The sequence below is a fragment of the Podarcis pityusensis genome (assembly GCF_964106645.2).
Source record: "Podarcis pityusensis genome assembly, chromosome: 9".
Classification (NCBI taxonomy): Eukaryota; Metazoa; Chordata; class Lepidosauria; order Squamata; family Lacertidae; genus Podarcis; species Podarcis pityusensis.
The window spans coordinates 3,192,843-3,213,973 of NC_138034.1; the positions used below are offsets into that span (position 1 = coordinate 3,192,843).

A 21,131-nucleotide genomic window follows, 5' to 3' on the forward strand; every position below is an offset into this window, starting at 1 on the left:
CCATTTGTCCTTCTGGCAACCTTCTGGCAAGGGGAAAGGTGCCCCCCAAAATGTTTTATTCAAGTTGGCACCACTGATCATCAGTGTCCATACCTGTATCAGACAGCAACATGGCAGAGCATGAAGTATTTCATATATATGAACTACACACCTGGGGAGGTTGGAAGCTTTGGAGAAGTGAACCCTTTATTTCATGCAGAAGGAAAAAAACAACCCTCTGAAACACTGAGCAGGAAATGAAGTGGCTTTCAGATTAGGATGCTTACACAGTGCACAAGCCAGGCAGAGTCAGTTTTAAAAGAAAGAAGACTGTAGGTCTGATACTGATGCACAAGGGCAAGCACACTTAGTAGATATGCAGCACATGCCAGCCATTAGGACCAATGGTTGGGGATGGAGGCCACCATGCTGGGTACTTCAAGCAGAGGGTGCTATGGTATTTGTGTGTGTGTGTGTGTGTGTGTGTGTGTGTGTTGGTATGGGATGACATAACAGAGGGAGTTCCCTGTCACCATGCATGGATTGGTTCAGTCCATGCATTGCTAATGTGGGGACAAAATGAGCTTTCTACTCTGTGATTGGCATGTGTTGGCAATGTTGCCATAGATGCAGGGAGAGGACTTGAAGTGTGCCTGCTATGTCCCTTGTAGTCTGTATTGCTGTCATTTTCTTCTTGGAAGCACATGGGATCTTGACTAAGGCTGCAATTTTACACTCACTTACCTTGGAGTAAGCCCCACTGAACTTAATGGAACTCCTTTTACAAGGGTCGCTCATTAAAGATTTCCCCTGACCTACTTCCAGTTATCGTAGGAGGATGAAACGGCACATGTATAATGATACAGCTCTCCATAGGTAACATGGTAATTTGTAGCTCTGAACTCCTAACTGTTTCTCCGTTAATCGTGCTAACGTGGAGTAACATCTGATAATGGAACCAATTGAAGCAGAGCGGTGATCAAGTTCCTGTACATGAAAGGGCGCACACCACGGGAGACGTGCGATGAGATGAAAGGAGCTTATGGGGAGGATGCCCCATTGTATGACGTAGTCAAGCACTGGCACCATTAGTTCACGTGTGGTCGGACTTCAGTGGAACAGCTCCCATTCCTGGGCGACCACAGTTCGTCATTGATGAAGACACCATCCAGCAAGTGGAGGCTGCCATTTTGGAGGATCGCCACATAACCGTTCACCAATTAGCTGCAGGTGTCAAGATTAGAGTGGGCGCTGTAGAAAAAATCATCCATAATCATTTGCACATGGGAAAGTTGCCCACACGGTGGGTTCCCCAGCTGCTGCTGCCTTTCCAGAAGCAGGAACGAGTCACATGCTCATGGGTTCTTTTGGCCATGTGTCACGAAAACCATGATGACTTCTTCACCAGACTCATTACTCAGGAGGAAACATGGGCCCATCATTATGATCCAGAGACTAAATCCAGTCCAAACAATGGAAGCACTCTTCCTCACCACGTGTCCAACCATCAGCGGGCAAGGTCATGTTCATGGTCTTTTGGGACCAATGTGGAGTAGTGAAAATGGATTTCCTGGCAAAGGGTACCACAATTACCAGGACATACTACGCTTCACTGCTGCAGAAATTGCGGAAGGCCATCAAAATCGAGAGGCGTGGTATACTGACCAAAGGTGTCCACCTCCTGCAGGATAACGCCCTGGTTCACAACTCGCATGTTGCTCAGACGGAAGCATGTCCTGTGGCTATGAAATTCTCCCGACCTCGCATCATGTGACTTCCACCTCTTTCCAACCATGAAGTTATTTTTGAAGGGCAACCTTTTTTTGATGAAATGCTGATTTCTGAGGTCAAGTCGTGGCTTCGGACGCAACCTGCCGACTTCTGCAGGCGAGGTCACCACAGCTGCATAAAGCGATGGGAGAAGTGTGTGACTCTTGCTGGTAGCTATGTAGAGATGGACTAATAACTGTGCCAAGTTTCGTTTATTTCAGTACACGGGAAGTACGTCAGGGGAAATCTCTAATGAACACCCCTCGTATTCTGAGTTTATGTGCATCATATTACAGTACATGCATAATATTGACATTACATAAGCATAAGTGGCCACTGGGGTATCTGGGATCAAAGGACTGCTCTGCCTTAACATGATGATTTTTTTAAAGTGAATGTGAAATAGTTCTGCAGTGCTTTTAAGTGATGCCTTCTCGCTTCTCCAGTCCACGGCTTCCCCTCTGTGCTGGTCTCTTGATTTCTGCCCACTGTTGGCAGCCTTAGAAACCTCAAAATATGTCTGCTCCATGCTGTGGTCACCACAAGAGGAACTTGCACTTGTCAGAGCCCATTTCCACATTGACTGTCACTGCCTCCGCGCCATGAGAGGGTGGCCTTAATCCGGGCCATGGGTCAGCCCTGGAACCCTTTCTCAATGCCAGATGCGCAGCGCAATGTGCTGAAAGAGAGAAGACTCCTGACCTCGCAATGACAGGCTCAGGCTGGCCGAGGGGAGTTTGCACTCTCCTCCCCCCCAGACTCAGACCAAGGACAGGAGGGGTCAGCGGTGAATGGAGAATGGAAGGCAGAAGGTTTTGTAGACTCTGGGGTGGAATAAGGTAGATCAGAGCAGGGTCACTGCATGGTAGGCAATCCCCCCCACCCCAAGAGACTGTTAGTCTCTAGAAGCGAAAACAGCTAAGGGTGTCATGGCTCCTTAAATACTAACAAACCTATTATTTCTGCATCATTTTTAAAAATAACCCTAACAGGCAGGCAGGCAGGCAGCTAAGCTTTCTCGAAGGCATGTGCAGAGTGTTTCCACGAGGTGAGTTATTCCAGGCAACTTCTTCTCTTTAGCACTGAGATGATGCTCTGTTTCACTTTTCTCTATGGGGGCGGCGGTGAGGCTGAACATCGGTTGACTTTAATAGGGGATGCGTCCCATTTCCCTCGGTCAGGTGAAAGATGCTTCGGGCTGTGTTGACAGAGACAAAGAGAGACAGAAGGATTGATGATGATGATGATGAACTGAGCCAGTTGGAGGCAGTCCGGGTCCAGCCCGCGTTCCTCTCCCTCCGAGTCCCGACCCCGCACCCCACCCTCGGGTCTTCGGTGCTCCCCCGAGCTCAGGGATTGCGCATGCTCGCCCGTGGACGGGCGGAACCGCACCGCGAACTCCGAAGCAGCGCGACGTGCAGGGAGGGGGCGAGGCGACCGCGGCAACCCCGATCACCGGCCGGCCGAGGAGGAGGCGCCGTCCGGGAGGAGAGCGCGGGCAGGGGAGAGCCTCGTGGGGCCGGGAGAGGGGAAGGCAGCTCGCCTCGCAGCCCCGGCGCCGTCGGCCTCGCTCGCTCGCTCGCTCGCCCCCAGCCCAGCCCTCCCGCTCGGCCGTCGGGGCGAAGAGCCTCGGGGCCGGCGAGGGCGGGCCAGGGGGAGGCTCCGCGAGGGCGTCGGCATGCGAGCGACGGAGGAGGAGCGCCGGGCACCTGCCAGGGACGCGGGCAGCGGGCAGCAGCAGCAGGCGCGCCGGCGGAAAGGGGCGCGGGCGGGCGGGCGGCGCGCTCGACGGCGCTGAGGGACGGGCCGGCCCGGGGGAACCGATGGGGCCGAGCGGAGCGCGCTGGAAGAGCCAAGCGGCGCCCTCGGCCGGAGGAGGAGCGGGAGGCGAGCCGCGGCGCCGGTGGCCATGCTGCAGGCGCCCTGGAGCAGGAACGCCACGCTGCGCGGGCAAGCGGGCGCCCCCCCGACGCCGCGCTCGCACGGGCTGCTTCCCGGCGCCACGGAGCCCGCCGCGGCCGGAGCTCCTCCCGGCGGCCCCGGCGGCCCCGGCGGCGGCGCGCCCATGGTGGCGGCGGGCAGCCTGCTGTCGCTGCTGGTGGTGTGGACCCTCCTGGGGAACGTGCTGGTGTGCGCCGCCATCGTGGGCTCGCGGCACCTGCGCGCCAAGGTCACGCACATCTTCATCGTTTCCTTAGCCGTCTCGGATCTGCTGGTGGCGCTGCTGGTCATGCCCTGGAAGGCGGCGGCCGAGGTGGCGGGCTACTGGCCCTTCGGCGCCTTCTGCAGCGTCTGGGTGGCCTTCGACATCATGTGCTCGACGGCCTCCATCCTCAACCTGTGCGTCATCAGCGTCGACAGGTACTGGGCCATCTCCAGCCCCTTCAGGTACGAGAGGAAGATGACCCCCCGCGTGGCTCTGGCCATGGTGGGCCTGGCCTGGGCGCTCTCCATCCTCATCTCCTTCCTCCCCGTCCAGCTCAACTGGCACAAAGGCCCCGACCCGCGCGCCCCCGGGACCGCCAGCCCCGAGCCGGGGAGCTGGGGCAGCAGCAACAGCACGGCGGCGGCGGCGCCGTCGGAGCAGTGCGACTCCAGCCTGAACCGGACCTACGCCATCTCCTCCTCGCTGATCAGCTTCTACATTCCCGTGGCCATCATGATCGTCACCTACACGCGGATCTACCGGATTGCCCAGGTGCAGATCCGTCGGATCTCGTCGCTGGAGAGGGCGGCCGAGCACGCCGAGAGCTGCCGCAGCGGCGGCGGCGGGGGGCGCCTGGACTGCGCGCACCCTCTGCACCAGCCGCCGCCGCCGCCGCAGCAGCCCCACCACTCGGGCCTCAAGTCGTCGCTGCGCAAGGAGACCAAGGTCCTCAAGACGCTCTCGGTCATCATGGGGGTCTTCGTGTGCTGCTGGCTGCCCTTCTTCGTCCTCAACTGCATGGTGCCCTTCTGCGACCGCCCCCCCGGCGACCCCGCCGCCGGCCTGCCCTGCGTCAGCGACACCACCTTCGACGTCTTCGTCTGGTTCGGCTGGGCCAACTCCTCCCTCAACCCCATCATCTACGCCTTCAACGCCGACTTCAGGAAGGTCTTCTCGCGCCTGCTGGGCTGCAGCCGGCCCTGCTCGGGCTCCCCGGGGGAGACGGCCAACCTCAGCCACGAGCTCATCTCCTGCAACCAAGACACTTTCTTCTTCCGCCGGGAAGGCGCCGCCACCGACGCGGACAGGATCCCCCACCTGGGGGGCGGCGGCGGCGGCTGGGGAGGCCCTTTCGACGGCGCGTCCCAGATCTCTCCCGACCCAGAGGGCGCCACCGAGTCGGGCGACTGCGAGGGGGACATTTCGCTGGGCAGAATCTCCCCCCTCACCCCCACGTGTCTACTTTAGACTTCACCCCACTTGGGAAGAGCCTTTAAAAAAGGAATCCTTTGGGCTTGGGGCAGACCCTAGTTGCGGCTGTCGATTATTCCTATTGCCATTATTTAATGCTAACCTGCAGGAAGTTCATAAACCAGCAGTGAACTGGGAACAGAGAGGAGAGGGGGCATTCCAGTCCAGTGGACCGTGGGGTGAAAGGCTGGGCTTACAAGGCCTGTCCAGAAGTGCCAAGGGAAACTGACACGAGCGCATTAAAAGGACAACTGTCCTCTCAGAAGACTGCTGTTTGGCCACAGTTTGGATTTTACTCTGACCAAAGTCGGAAGGTGTCTCAAGCTACTGTTTTTCTGTTGTGTTTCTGTTCCTGCAACTCACACTTTGGTGGTTTTCTGTTTTGGGAAATGGATTTTCTTGCTCCTTCCTGAGAACCAAAAACATCTAAATTATATCGGCAACCAGATTTGAAACTTGCAGAGTTGAATCATTGATAGTTAATTGTCCAGCTGCTACACCTTAGATTGAACCAGGGAGGGAAAAGAGTTTGACACAATACTGGTCCTGAGAAAGTCCCACTGAAATGAAGGGGGTATTGCGCTCAGGAGTGTTCTGGAGCAGCCTCCATTCATTTCAATGGAGGTGGTGCACTTCATTAAGGGGGCAATCCTGCTTTCCTGGGAAAGAGGCCCATCAAATTCAATGGGGCTTACTTCTGAGCTTAGTATTTATTAGGACAATCTTATGCACACTTACCTGGGAATAATTCCTGTTGAATGTGACAGGACTTACAAGTAAGTCTGCAAGGAACACATCACCTCCCTTTGTGCCCAGGAACGTTCTCCTCTAAGTGAACTAGCACTCATGTCCAGGAATAAAGCATACAACCTTTTTTTATATAAAATAAATGGTCAGTTGTCCATTAAGGAAATAAGAATACTACTGAGGCAAATCTGACCTACTCATTTTAGTATTCATACGTCAAGGTTCAATATTTATAATAAGAGTAACTTTCAGATGTTATAGCAATTGCTCAGTCATTTTTAGATTTGTAGTGTATATTACTGCTGCATTAATATTTCTCAGAACTATCTAAAGACATGAAAGTCTATAGCCTTTTTGTTTTTTAACATTTTGGCATTTTCATTTTACATTTAGCCCTTAGGAGAGCTCTTAGATGAACTTCTGGCTTTAGGAGGGGCTTATATTCATGTTTTGAGAAACATTATTTCAGAGGGTCTGGTTTTTTAAGTGTATTCTATTGATGTAAATGTTGGACACATATCAGCCAATATAAAGCACTTCTAAGCCCCACTGAGAGATTTAGGCAGCCGCCCCAAACTCCCTTGAAAGTTGTTGTAAGTAAGTATGTATAGGGGTTGTGCTGTTGGGCATGTATTTAATTTTCTTATTAAGATATATGGGAATTAGCAGTTATTACCTTTAGCTGTGTCAGACCCATTATAAACAATTCCAGCATTATGTGGAATATAATTGGTCTCAAGACCATGAATTAAGGAACAGTTTTTTCTGTACCTCTGTGGGAGTGATTCCTATTACCCACATTCATCGTCAAGTTTCATGGTGCTGTTTTGTGTATATGAATCGTGTTTTATTGTAAGCCACTCTGGAATTGTTTCTAATGGAGAATGTGATCAAAATATTTAAAACAAGTGAGTGAATGATTAAATAAATAAACATTCACACGACTGAGCTGCAATCAGACACATGTTTACTCTGAAGTAAGTTTCACTGTAGGACCACAGTTAAAGGTACTCAGAAGTAACTCTAACTGAAATGAAGAGTTGCGTCCTTCTGAGTGAGATGGTTGTTGGCCCATAAGTGGTATACCAAAGTAGCATGAATGCTGTATATTTTTTAAAAAATAAAATAAAAGCACAATGCCCACTGTTCATTTGCCACTGGAAGTTGTGCTGTGTGTTAATGTGTGTTAAGACTGATTATAAATAAGATTAACCCAACAGTGTTCAAATAGGTAGCAATGACAAACCATATTCTGGAGAATATTTAAAGGTCACAAACCTTTTGTTGTCTGCAGCACAATATTTATAGTTTAGTACCAGATACTAGCAATTTATTTTGAGATAATTAAGTGGGGGAACCAAATGCTGTTGCAGAAATAATAGTCTTGCCTTAAAGCGGCACAAAAATCTTAAGTCATTAATACTGCAGTTGTATATCTGCTTATATGGTAATCAGCTGGACTGAATTCATGGTGACAGTGCAATCCACACTTGTCTACTCAGAAGTAAGTCCTATTGATTTCAATGGAACTTACTCTCAGGTAAAGGTGACTAGGATCAAGGCCTTAAAGTGTGTAACTATTTGTGCAGTATTTTCAGTTTTACTGTCTTTTAAATTTTCATTCCTTACGTGATTCAGAAAACAGTCTTTTTTCCTCTTTTTTTTTTTATATAAAAAAAACTGCTCTAAGTAGCTGACGTGCAGGATACATGCTTTCTGCCATAGAAGGAAAATGGAAGATATAAAGCTGCATAGAACTCTCTGTGAGGCAGAATGGCAGATATGTAGCAAGGGATATTTTGGAACCCACATGTATCATATTTTATAAGTCAATATTAAGTGTGCCGCTATCTTGAAGGAAATAGGGGCTGTGAGGATCCTGCTCCCTTGAGAAGGTTCAGGGCCTTTTTAGACCAATATGAGGAACATTCTTTGAGCATCCCACCTGTAGCCATCTTTGAACTTGAGTTACCTCAGTCTAAGCTTTTAGCTACTAGGGATGCGGGTGGCGCTGTGGTCTAAACCACTGAGCCTAGGGCTTGCCGATCAAGGTCTGCGGTTCAAATCCCCGCGATGGGGGCTCCCTCGCCCAGTAAACTGAGATGAGCGAGTGAACTTAACTGTCAGGGGTCCTTTACCTTTACCTTTAAGCTTTTAGCTAACAAGGGATTATTGTTGGGTATAATGCAGAGTGGGAAACTCATCAAAAGACAATGGGGCCTCAGCTTGCCACCCCCCTCTGTAGGGAGATGGAGCACAAAGAGGTGTCCTGGGCCAAACAAGTGAATGTGGGGCTGTACTTTTTTTAAAAAAGGCAGCCACCCCTCTTATGGGCTGGAGGTTCTGCTTGAACAGAGCAGGGAGAGGAGCAATAGCAATGTACTCATGGGGCTCAGAATGGGCATTGTTAGGAACCATCTCTATGCTTCCTGGGGCAATGACAGCAGTGGGCTGATCCCTCCCCTTTGGCACATTTGGCACCTCCCTGGCTCCCCACATGGCTGGCTTCTCTTGGTCCTGCTAGGAGAGATGGCTTTGTGGGTTGGGAGGGGCCTGGGGGGGTTCTTGGGGCTCAGTGGCTTGTGCTCCACTCCTCTCCTTCACAGCATTCAAGGTCCCAATTCTAGCAGCAGCAGCAGAGGGCTTGTGTGACAGGCAGACATTCTCCCCTTCCTCCTCTTTCTCTTGCAATGGCCAAGGGTGGGCTGGCTAGGGGCTGCCTGTTCAGTCTTGATATCCACCCATCCTGGTTCTGGTGGGATGCAAAGAGGTGACATGGTTGGTGGAATAGCACCCTGGGCAGGTCCCTGCAGAGGGTTATAACAAGGTATAACAGGGCTGGGCTAGGGCTGTAGGAAGAGTCTTGCTGGCCAATGAAGTGCAGCATGTTTCCCAGTGGCCAAGCAGTTGCCTACAGGGCACCAGCAAATGCAAACCAAACACATGCCTTTCTTGCCACAGATATTCAGAGGTCTGCTGGCTCCGACTGTGGAGGGAGCACGTAGCCATTGTAGCTAGAAGCTTTGCTCTCCATCTTTTCTGCTGGAGTCACTGCAGAATCGTGGCTCACTGTGTAACTTGGGGAACATATAGACTGTAGCATTGCTGAAGCTATGCAGGTGTTGTCTAAGTCAGAAGTTCAGATAGTAGCTAATAAACATGCCCTATTCACCATCATATGCTTTTAATACCCCAATTATCTTACCATTGACCACTGACTAAGTCCCACTCCCAATAACTCGTTGAAAATTTCCATTTACCTTCTCCATGCTGTGTTCCCTGTTATAGTAGTTCCCCTCCCACTGGCTAAAAAGCCAAGAAGGTAAGGGAACTTTCAGTTAAAGGTATGTTAAAAAACTAACTATCCTACAATGTGTTCCCAAGTGTTAAAAACTTGTTTCAGCAGCTGCATTACATGAAATGGCACGAAGCACGTGCCTTGATATGACGTGCCCACTCTTTGTGGAAGGAGTTGAATCCTATAGATTGATAAATCCGGTCTCTCTTAGAACAGCCAAAACATCCAGCCAAGGCAAGACTTGAGGCAAGGAGAGAACCTTGCTTGGATAGGAGCAGCTGCTCAAGGGTGGGGCAGTCCCTAATGAACAGTGACATTCTTAAATTGAGAAAATAATGATGCTGAGGGCCTTTGAGTGGATTTGACATATTTCCATGGGAGAGTTACCTCCCATATGTCCTTCTCGACATGTGCATGCTGGCAAGTGGTGATGCACATGTACGCCCAAGGGACACATGTTGGGATTGTTAACTGAGAGCCATGGCCTGCCACGGAAAAACTGGGTCTTCTGAGAGAAGGCCTTAGCAACGAGACAGAGATGGGAGAAGCCGCTTTGGTGTCCTCCAGATGCTGTGGAGGCTGGCCCCGCAAGACTGATGGTGTGATGGTGTGATTGTGAATGGTTGTAAGTTGCCCTGAGTAGTACATAGCAGAAATGTTTATATATATAAAAAGCAAAAGCAAAATATTTGGAAGGCCGAATAGATCACCCCTGCCCGGTAGATCACACACTGACACTTCCAAAGAACTCCAAAGACTGGTGAGGCAGCAGTTCCCTTTTTAGGAGTGGGCTGACTTTTCCCTCAGTGTTGCTTGTTCTGCAATCTGCTTAACAATTTCCCCTTGAAGAGTGATTTCTACTGCACTGCCAGGAACATGGTCTGCCCTTTTCAGGAACTTTGGATTCTGTTGGCTGATTTCCTGTCTTCCAGGATGGAGGCTGTCTTTGGTGCTGTGGTGTCATTTTGCTAGATTATCAACAATTATCACTGGAATTCTCAAGTAGGCAGCCCCCAGACCTGGTGGCTTGTTCATCTGGACTGTTAATAAGTCCCAGGATCCAGTTTTTTCTCAAGATGGGTGAGTCACCTAATAAGCAGAGGCATTTTCAAAAAGAAAAGGAAAAAAGGGAGTTGTCTCAGCTCATTTCTGGACCAATTGATGGCTAGACGCTTGCAAACCTCCAGATCCCTTGGTGTCAAATGGATAATCATAACTAATTCAATTAACTACAATGAGTTTCTTCAGTCCAAATCCCATGCCCTCTGCTGATTAATATTCCACTACAGTTTTTTTCTAGAGGCACAAACATGGACTTTTACTGCAATCTCCTAAACACCATTAATTACTATGCAGACAAATTTTCTCTTTTCTTACCTTCCAGATCAATCAGTTCCTAAGACACTTCATTTCCAACGGATTTCTCTCCCCTCTCCTCTCCAGCTTCCTTGCATGTGCACATGTATGGTATATGCAGTGACAAGCACTTCGATGTGTGCAAATATGGCTATTTTAGATGTACACATAAACCTGTGCATGTGTGACACGATGTATATGGGGGACTCTTTGGATGAACTTGAGGTGTGTGGCATTTCTTCATATTGTGACTCACCAATGATCTTTGGGAGGAAAAATAATTTCACTGCAATGGCATAATCCGATGATAAAACCTGACTCTTTTAATAAGAGCAGAAACAAGCTTGTTTTAAATACAGATGGCATTAAATGAAAATAGAGCTTTCGCTATGTCCTGTGTTCTCACAAATCACCTACAATACATAGCCAGCCCAGCTATTTTAAGAGCCTTGTGCTTGTTAAGCACATCTCAGAATAACTAAAGGTAGATTATTCCACATGGGTGGAAAATAATATGCAGAAGAATTCTGCTCAATTATTTTTTAATTGAAAGCATTTTGAGGTAAAATGTGCAAATAGAGTTCAAACCAAAGCAGCTGCCCTGAGAATTCAAAAATGGGATAAAGTCATTTTTCAAGCCCATCCTTTTAGCTTTGAAAAACAGGCTTTAAGGAAAGCATTTTAAAAATATACATACAAGGTCTACCCAAGGCCTGCCCATTTCCACCCACAGTAGCAGACCAGACCAGCAGCTGAATGTAACTGGCAATGGGATAACACCTTCCTGATGACAGCAACTGAGTCTGGGGGGATCCTCTCCCCTCCCGATATCTGCTCTCCCTGAGGCAGTTGCCTCACTTTGCTTCCTGGCACAGCCAGTCCTGTCTTCTGTTCTGTCTGAAATGTGGAACTGTGGCTTAGTGTTGTTTCACTAATCAGGATCTGAAAGCATGGTTTGAGTCTCGTTTCAGATCCTGGTTATTCAATTGAAACTACACCTCAGCCCACTATATTTCATGTAACAGGAAACTGGTTTAAAGGGACTGAGATTGCAGTCATGTAGTTGTAACCCTAATGGTTGGGGAAGAGAGTGTCTGGGCCTCAACGCTCATCCCTTAGCTTAAGAAATCAGGAATAAACCATGGTTTATTAAGCCAGAATTGTTGCATCCAGACCAGTTCTGTGTCATCCAGAATCCTGCATCCTGGATCTTCAGGACTTCTTCTGGTTTCTTTGTTGAGTGAATTCACATTTTAAAAATTAAATAAAAAATAAAAATTGCTGTACAGGTAGTGTCAGGTGCAGAAGGGTGAATCTGTGTAAACGGAAGCTTCAAAGAAGGAATTGGGACGAAAAAGGAGAAACTGAAATGAGACACAAAATTGGGAATGCACACTTTAGAGTTTCGTAGACTCAAATTACATGTTAAACAGAATCTTGTGATCAGTGGGGAAAGGGTTAGGCAGCCTTTCTCTACTTGCTCTTTATTTGCTCCGACTGTGTATGCTTTTTAAAGATATTTTTTTTAAAAAAAATCCAAGGCGAGGCAGGCACCCTGCACCACTCAGCAGAGTCCCTGTGCAACTCCTTGCATTCTGCTGCTTTGGCTGCCTTTCGACAGCTTCATACAGAAAACACACAGAAGGTGAAGGAAAAATCTGGCGTGTTGGCAGGCTTCACAAGTCTGGGTGCAAATAATGATCAGCGCTACTTGTCAGAAAGAACAAAGCACCAAGTGTAAAAGTTTCCCTAAATCAATAGGCATTGATGAGTGATATCAAAAGCTTTGAAGAAAATGGCTTCTGCCATATTTATTTGCTGACCTTCAGGAAAGCATCTGTAGGAGATAGTGCAACATCAGATAAAAAAATTTGAGAAACAGAAAGACCAGCTGCACTATATGTGTGTGTGTGTGTGTGTGTGTGTGTGTGTGTGTGTGTTTGTGGTGCGTGTATGTGAGAGAGAGACTTATTTAGGCCACGTTGATTTATGAAGGCTAAGTATTACTGGTAGGATTACTGGTAGCATTTTCAGCAGTTCCCCAATTCGGCATTTTATGTATTGCAGTGTTATTCTACTGTTGCACGAAGTGAGAAATAAAATGCTGGTTCAAAGCAAGACTTTCTCTCTTATCTGTTACATAAACATAAGCAGCATAAAGTTTAAGAATCGTAGTTCTTTTCCAGGGTATGGATTTAATTGCATCATGTTAAACATAGGGTTCACATTAATAATATCATAATTTTTTTGGGGAGTCACCCCCTCAGTAGCACTTTGGGGGAAATGAAAAGGACAATGACAAGAGAAGGTTTGCCTGGTCTATTTATTGCCTGACTTCAGGGTGATGTCTGTTCAGGGTGAGGGATTGAGCTGTCTCCCCCTTAGCAGCTTTCTTCCCTCTCCCCAGTGACATCCCTCAACTAATTCTTTTAACTAGGAAATTAGCCCCATATTTCAGCTGTGCAACCAGGCCTCTCATCTCTCATCAGCCAAGAGCATAAGGTCAAACAGATTCCTCACTGGCCTTGCAGACAACTTCATTGTCCAGAAAGTGGGAGAAGCAACAAGAGGAACAGCCATTTTAGATCTGGTCCTAACCAATGTTGATGAGCTGGTTAGTGGGGTAGAAGTGGAAGGATCATTAGGCGCGAGTGATCATGCTCTTCTGAAGTTTACTATACAGCGGAAAGGAGCAGCCAAGCATACTAGGACTCAATTTCTTGACTTTAAGAAAGCCGACTTCATAAAACTTAGGGAAGTGCTGGGTGAGATCCCATGGACAGTAATACTAAAAGGAAAGGGAGTTCATGATGGCTGGGAGTTTGTTAAGAGGGAGATAGTAAAAGCACAACTTCAGGCAATACCAATGAGACGGAAACATGGAAGGTGCCTAAAGAAGCCAGGGTGGCTATCTAAAGAACTTTTAACTGAGTTAAGATTAAAAAAGGATGTGTACAAAAAATGGAAAAGGGGGGAAACCACCAAAGAGGAATTCAAACAAATAGCCAGCACGTGTAGACACAAAGTCAGAAACGCTAAAGCACAGAATGAACTCAGGCTTGCTAGAGAGGTTAAAAGCAACAAAAAAGGCTTTTATGGGTATGTTCGTAGCAAAAGGAAGAACAAAGAAACAGTGGGGTCACTCAGAGGAGAAGATGGTGAAATGCAAACAGGGGACACAGAAAGGGCTGAACTCCTCAATGCCTTCTTTGCCTCAGTCTTCTCCGATAAAGAAAACAATGCCCGACCTGAAGAATTTGGAGCAAATGATTCAGCAAAGGAAACACAGCCCAGAATAACTAAGGAGATAGTACAAGAATACTTGGCTAGTTTAGATGTATTCAAGTCTCCAGGGCCAGATGAACTGCATCCAAGAGTATTAAAAGAACTGGCAGATGTGATCTCAGAACCACTGGCAGTCATCTTTGAGAATTCCTGGAGAACAGGCGAAGTCCCGGCAGACTGGAGGAGGTCAAATGTTGTCCCTATTTTCAAAAAGGGGAAAAGAGAGGACCCAAATAATTACCGCCCAGTCAGTCTGACATCAATACCAGGGAAGATTCTGGAGCAGATCATTAAGAAAACAGTCTGTGAGCACCTAGAAAGGAATGCTGTGATCACCAATAGTCAGCATGGATTTCTGAAAAATAAGTCATGTCAGACTAACCTGATCTCGTTTTTTGACAGAATTACAAGCCTGATAGATGAAGGGAACTCAGTGGATATAGCCTACCTTGATATCAGTAAGGCATTTGACAAGATGCCCCATGATATTCTTGTAAAGAAGCTGGTAAAATGCGGTCTTGACTATGCTACCACTCAGTGGATTTGTAACTGGCTGACTGACCGAACCCAAAGGGTGCTCATCAATGGTTCTTCTTCATCCTGGAGAAGAGTGACTAGTGGGGTGCCACAGGGTTCTGTCTTGGGCCCAGTCTTATTCAACATCTTTATCAACGACTTGGATGATGGACTCAAGGGCATCCTGATCAAATTTGCAGATGACACCAAACTGGGAGGGGTGGCTAACACCCCAGAGGACAGGATCACACTTCAAAACGACCTTGACAGATTAGAAAACTGGGCCAAAACAAACAAGATGAATTTTAACAGGGAGAAATGTAAAGTATTGCACTTGGGCAAAAAAAATGAGAGGCACAAATACAAGATGGGTGACACCTGGCTTGAGAGCAGTACGTGTGAAAAGGATCTAGGAGTCTTGGTTGACCACAAACTTGACATGAGCCAACAGTGTGACGCGGCAGCTAAAAAAGCCAATGCAATTCTGGGCCTCATCAATAGGAGTATAGCATCTAGATCAAGGGAAGTAATAGTGCCACTGTATTCTGCTCTGGTCAGACCTCACCTGGAGTACTGTGTCCAGTTCTGGGCACCACAATTCATGAAGGACACTGACAAACTGGAACGTGTCCAGAGGAGGGCAACCAAAATGGTCAAAGGCCTGGAAACGATGCCTTATGAGGAACGGCTAAGGGAGCTGGGCATGTTTAGCCTGGAGAAGAGGAGGTTAAGGGGTGATATGATAGCCATGTTCAAATATATAAAAGGATGTCACATAGAGGAGGGAGAAAGGCTGTTTTCTGCTGCTCCTGAGAAGCGGACACGGAGCAATGGAGCCAAACTACAAGAAAGAAGATTCCACCTAAACATTAGGAAGAACTTCCTGACAGTAAGAGCTGTTCGACAGTGGAATTTGCTGCCAAGGAGTGTGGTGGAGTCTCCTTCTTTGGAGGTCTTTAAGCAGAGGCTTGACAACCATATGTCAGGAGTGCTCTGATGGTGTTTCCTGCTTGGCAGGGGGTTGGACTCGATGGCCCTTGTGGTCTCTTCCAACTCTATGATTCTATGATTCTATGATTCTATGATCTATAAGATGAAGCAATTTCTTCCCCCACAACCAAGCATAACCTCCTCCAACCCATGTTTTCCTAAATATCATCTCAGCATGTAACAATGACATCTATACATTCAGTACTCTTCTTGTTTCACTACTGAGGCTTATGTGGGGAAAGAATCCACGAGGTTAGCTTCCATGGTGTCAGTAGTGGGACTTAAAGCATCGACGTGGGCCTGTACAGCCACCGGTCCAAGATATTTTAGCACCTGAGGTGAACCATGACATGGTGACCTCCTCTCCACCAGGAAATAAGGGGTGAATGAAGATCTACATCAGGAACAAAGGGGGAATAAAGATCTACACTGGGATCTGCTGCCCCTGTGCTTTCTGCTGCCTAAGGCAGCTGCCTCAACTCGCCTCATGGGTGGGCTGGCCCTAACAGCAGCTTTCTTCAGCTTGGAGCTTTCCAAGAGATAAACAGCTCAGGACCACAATACCTCAAGGACCACCTCTCCTCATATGAACCAACCTGGACCCTGTGATAATAATCTGAGGTGCTACATTATGTGCCTCCTCCATAAGAGGAGGACAACATGAGAATGGGCCTTTTCTGTGGTGAAATGCTTTTCCCACAGAGGCCCACCTGGCACCTTCGTTACATATCTTTAGGAGCAAGGTAAAAATGTTTTTCTATAACCAGGCCTTTGGCAAATTAAGCTTTCTTCTGCATAATACATAAGAAAGCCCTGTGTCCTTTGTTTATTTACAAAAAATTAACAAACCAAAGCTTGTCAAAGTCATTGACTGTTAATGGAGCCAAAGGCAGGATTTTGGACCTTCTTTCCACCCTGACACTTCTGGGTATAGGATGGTATATAAATAAATAAATAAATAAATAAATAAATAAATAAATAAATAAATAAAAATATTATAATCTGATTGGCACCCCTAATTTTAAGGTCCCCCCCCTGGAAGCTTTAAGGTTATGCTTGAAAAGTATGAACAAGAATTATGCACCACATTTCTCATACGCAGACACTCATTAGGGAATGAGGATTGGTTCAGACTCTATAGCTGAAAGCCCTATGTCCTTTGTTGCTTTAACAATATAATACAAAAACATTAACAGACCAAGGCCTGGTTTAACAAACCAAGGGCAGGCTTTTGGACTGTCTTTCCACCTTAAAATCTGAATGGCACCCCTAAGTTTTGAGTCACCTGAGTTTTCTTGCACATGTCTAGAGTTGCTCCACTGCCCCATCACTGACTTCTTGCCATCACATAGCGTTTTGTCCTAAGCTTAGTGACTTACCCTCAAACAAATTTCCATAGCGTATTTTGTAAAATTAATGTCTCACAAAGTGGCAGGTCTGAGAGATACAGGCCCAGAAAGTAGCAACCTCATATGTTCAAAAGCATGTCAGGTGGTAGGGAAAATGATATTGGCTTATGTTGCTCATTTTTAAAATGAGTACTTTTGCAAAGTGGGCCTTTTGATTTCTGAGAACTACCGGGACTCAGTGTTGTTGCTTTGTGCATTTATAGCATGAGAGAGTTCTGTCGAGTTCATCATCTTTCCAGGTATTTCTTTCAATCATTTTCTTGGAACAGCAGTGCTGGGAGAGGAGTGCTTGACTTTCGCTTCCCCTCACAGAATGTCCCCACTGAAGTTGCTTCTCCTTCCCAAAGCTGATCTTCACCTCACTGCTGAGCTTGGCGGCAGACAATTCTCTGCATTTCTCTCAACAAGGGCAAATCACCGGGGGTGGGGTGGGGGAATAAGCACCTCACCTCCCAGCACTGTTCCTGTACTCGAATCCAGAGTTCCCCACAGCTTCGTTAAAGTTCGAAACATAGGGAAATCTACCCACATTTATTTTGGCCCTCAGCTGATTTTGTCATGTTGGTCAATAGATGGGGAATGCTGAGTCAATAACTTTAGAACAGTTTATAGATATGCGTGGAGCACTAGCTGTCTGAAGGAACACAAGGAAACAAGGACAGCAGCTTTTGATGCTTCTTGGATCTGAGGAAAGATCCTGGAAGGCAAGTTGGAGCCCTGCTATGGCCAGGGATCCCTCCCTCCCTCCCTGACGCAGCAGACTGTTTTAAAGCAGGAGGGTCATGGCAAGACCCGTTTCTGTGCTGGCTGCTTAGAATTACTGCCTTGCCTTAGCTGATTGTGTGGAAACTTCAGAGAGCTCCCCCTCCCAAAGGTGTTTTTATTCAGCCTAATTAATGAAGATAATGGCTTTCAAAATGTCATATGTAATAATATCCCCAAAATGTGTTAGCAGTCACATCTAGCAAATCCACCGAAGTACCGTATTTTTCGCTCTATAAGACGCACCAGACCACAAGAAGCACCTAGTTTTTGGAGGAGGAAAACAAGAAAAAAAATATTCTGAATCTCAGAAGCCAGAACAGCAAGAGGGATCGCTGCGCAGGGAAAGCAGCAATCTCTCTTGCTGTTCTGGCTTCTGTGGTAGCCGTACAGCCTGCATTCGCTCCATAAGACGCACACACATTTCCCCTTACTTTTTAGGAGAGAAAAAGTGAGTCTTATAGAGCAAAAAATACAGTAATTCCACAGATTAGTGATCACATCTTTTTCCACTTTTGCAATGCGTTAGTTTGCAGTCCAATGCAGCACTTAACATCCTGAATCATAAACCGGGCAGATACCCTATAGATCAGTGAATTTCTAGCAAAAAACTCTTTTCTTCAAACGAGGAAAAAGTTTACAAATGCTGGAATTCTTCTCTTGTTTGGATTAAAATCTGGCCCAGTGAAGAATTAATGGTTTCCCAGGCTGGCTAATGTTTGGTTCTTCTTGTGGGGAATTTGGGAGCAAACGATGCAGCTGACAGAGCTGTCAGTATACCTCATATTTAGCTGCCAAGGTCCCTACAAGCATTTCATGTATCTCAAGTTGCAGAAGGTGCCTCTGCATGATTCCTGGCAATTCTGCATTTCCACTATAGCCTCCAGCCCATAATGTTCAGGAAAGCACCACCCCAAGCCTCCAGAGAGAATTTCTGGGAGCCCAGGGGGCTGAGGAACTCCTGGAGAAAACTGGTTGCATGAGCGACCTTTTGCTCTCACAACTATATGCTATAAGCCAATGGATGAAAGCTCTTTTCTACTGCCTAAATACATCAGGAATGCCACAGATAGGAATGCAGTCTTTAAATATTGAAGAGGCAATAAAAATTCATGAGAGTAATTCAGTGAAACTGTGAGAATATCTGAATATATTTTATATATGGCAATCTAATATAAGCATATATAGAATAAGTCAGGAGTTGTCCCCCCCCCCCCTACAGGCTTTTTATAGAGTCCTAAATGTTTTATGTTGGTAATAGCTATTATTCTACTCTGGACAGTTTGAGGTTTATCTGTTCCTACATTTATGTAAATAGCTCCTGCATACAGTGCAAAATTTTGCTAGTGGATAGAGACTGATTGCCAGGCCAAATGTTTTGCAAGCTGGAATGAGGCACAGAGCACCCCAGCGAATAACTGATGGTCAAGGGCCCATCTACTTTGATCAACAGCATCCCTTGTGAATTCCAAGAAGACAAGCCCTTCTCAAACATCACCTACAATGCCTGCATTCACTTACCCAAGGCCAGCCGAAGACATTTTGTTTCTGGAGTAAGGTAAAGGACCCCTGGACAGCTCAGTCCAGTCAAAGGCGACTATGGGGTGCAGTGCTCATATTGCTTCAGGACGAAGGAGCCGGCATTTGTCCACAGACAGCTTTCTGGGTCATGTGGCCAGCAGGACTAAACTGCTTCTGGAGCAATGGGACACTGTGAAGGAAACCAAAGCACATGGAAACGCTGTTTACCTTCCCACTGCAGCGGTACCTATTTATTTACTACACAGGCATGCTTTCGAACTGCTAGGGTGGCAGGAGCTGGGACAGAGCAATGGGAGCTCACCTCGTTATGCAGATTCGAACCTTCCGATCGGCAAGCCCAAGAGGCTCAGTGGTTTAGACCACAGCACCACCCACTCCCTTCTGGAGTGAAGGACAAGGTGGTACCCCCCCCCCTTACAAGTACCAAAGCTGACTGGTCTAGCCAGTGCTTTTTCCCCTTTAAAAAATGTCTAGGGGTACTCTCATTTTGACTCAAGAAAATCACCATTTTATAGTTCAAATCGGGAAAAATAAATACAGCAAATGGACAAAAGTACGAAGATTCACAAAATGTTTAGGGGTGTGCGTAGCCCTGCATCCCCCCAGAAAAAAAAGCACTGGGCCTAGCATTACTTTACTGCTGCCAATGGAAAAGCAGCAAACTAGCTTAGGAAAAGCAGAGCAAGTTGTGTGGCAAACAAAACTCCAGCACCAGGCTGCCTTTCCCTTCCTCCTGGCATCAGCTGTCTGAGGGGACCGACTCACATTGCCCAATGGCAGGGCCGACCCTGGTCTCGTCTTAGCAAGCATATTATGAGATTGTGCCCCACACAGTTCTGTGAACTACTGAGAAAACGTTGCCATTTATGGCCCCATCTGCCCTATGCATTTTAAGCAGCACCATATCACTTAGAACAGCCACGGCTTCCCCCAAAGAATCCTGGGGGGCGGCAGAGTGTGAAGGATGCCAGTTGTCGTTAGGAGACCCTCTATTCCCCTCATGCAGCTACAGTTCCCAGGGTGGTTTAACACCCAGCCTCTCTTCCTGGGGAACTCTGGGAAGGTACTCATAGGCCTCATGTAGCGTTTAAAAATTCCGATCAGGCAATTTAAGGGCACAATCAGCAAGCGGGAAGTTCTGCCATGCAATCCTAACTTAAATTAATCACAGCTATGTAAGGCCATAGCAGTATTCTTGCAGGGCACCCATTCATTCAAAACCCATTCAGAAGGGTTGAGGACTTCAAAGTAATTACCCGTGAGTAGAGCTGAAGTGGGAGAATTGGATTTTTAACGTTTAATTTGGTATCGAAACGGGGAGGTTCAATACAGGAAGTCCGCCTTCCCCTTTTGTAAATAGACTGAAGCAATGAGGCTGCAAGCTGAAGTCTTGGAAAGCCTTTTGTAAAAGACTAAATCTCCATCGGCAAAGAACATTAAACCCCCCCTTGGAGGCAGGAGGGGGGGGAGTTGCGGACTGAGTATGCCTGTAGGAGAGAGCGAAGAGAGCTAAAATACCGCCGCTCTGACCCTGGAAACGGGCTGCTAGCAGGACTGACGTCTTTTTTTTTTTTTTTTTAATGTTCATTGACAGTGTTTAGAATGTTCATTGACAGCTAGCAAAATAAGAGAAATACATTGTTTCTACTGTCTCCGGTTGCTTTTAAAAAAGGATTAAAAGTAACTGAAAACTGAAACTAATTTTGGATTGTATGAGTTGTGTTTAAAAGAGGACATTATTGACTATTATAAATAGAAACTGTTTTCCCCTAGTGGAAGTCTTTGAAACTGGCTGCTTTACAAGAGCTGGGCTAGGGGAATTTCCAGCTGCAAGATAAAAAACTGTGAGTCTCTGGGACTGACCTTGAATCTTTTAAGTGTTATGGCAAATGGAAAGGAAAAAACAGCCAACTGCTGAAAAAACATTAAGGTCTGGGAAGACTTGGCAGCAACCCAGGAGAGGTTCAACATCAGGCCCCCCTGCTTCTTCTTCTGCTGCCTCTGTACCAGTACATTCAAAACCAAGAGGAATGTCGACAGAAGAGGCCTTAGCAGTTGCATTAAATAAGATAAATGATTC

At 47.0% G+C, this 21,131-nt stretch overlaps 1 protein-coding gene and 1 long non-coding RNA gene across 2 annotated transcripts; one reads left to right on the top strand and one right to left on the bottom strand.

The window, feature by feature from the left end:
• The first annotated feature begins 3,551 nt into the window (after positions 1–3,551).
• Positions 3,552–7,050, top strand: DRD5 (dopamine receptor D5). Its single transcript, XM_081022177.1, has one exon. It carries the CDS (start codon positions 3,659–3,661, stop codon positions 5,141–5,143), a length of 1,485 nt encoding a protein of 494 aa, XP_080878303.1. The 5' UTR covers positions 3,552–3,658; the 3' UTR covers positions 5,144–7,050.
• A 3,801-nt stretch (positions 7,051–10,851) lies between these two features.
• On the bottom strand, positions 10,852–19,330 carry LOC308485954. The gene is made up of 2 exons (XR_013990889.1): positions 19,031–19,330; positions 10,852–11,911 (listed from the first exon to the last, which is right to left on the bottom strand). It is a non-coding gene; the product is annotated as an uncharacterized lncRNA (long non-coding RNA).
• Between the last annotated feature and the right edge of the window lie 1,801 nt (positions 19,331–21,131).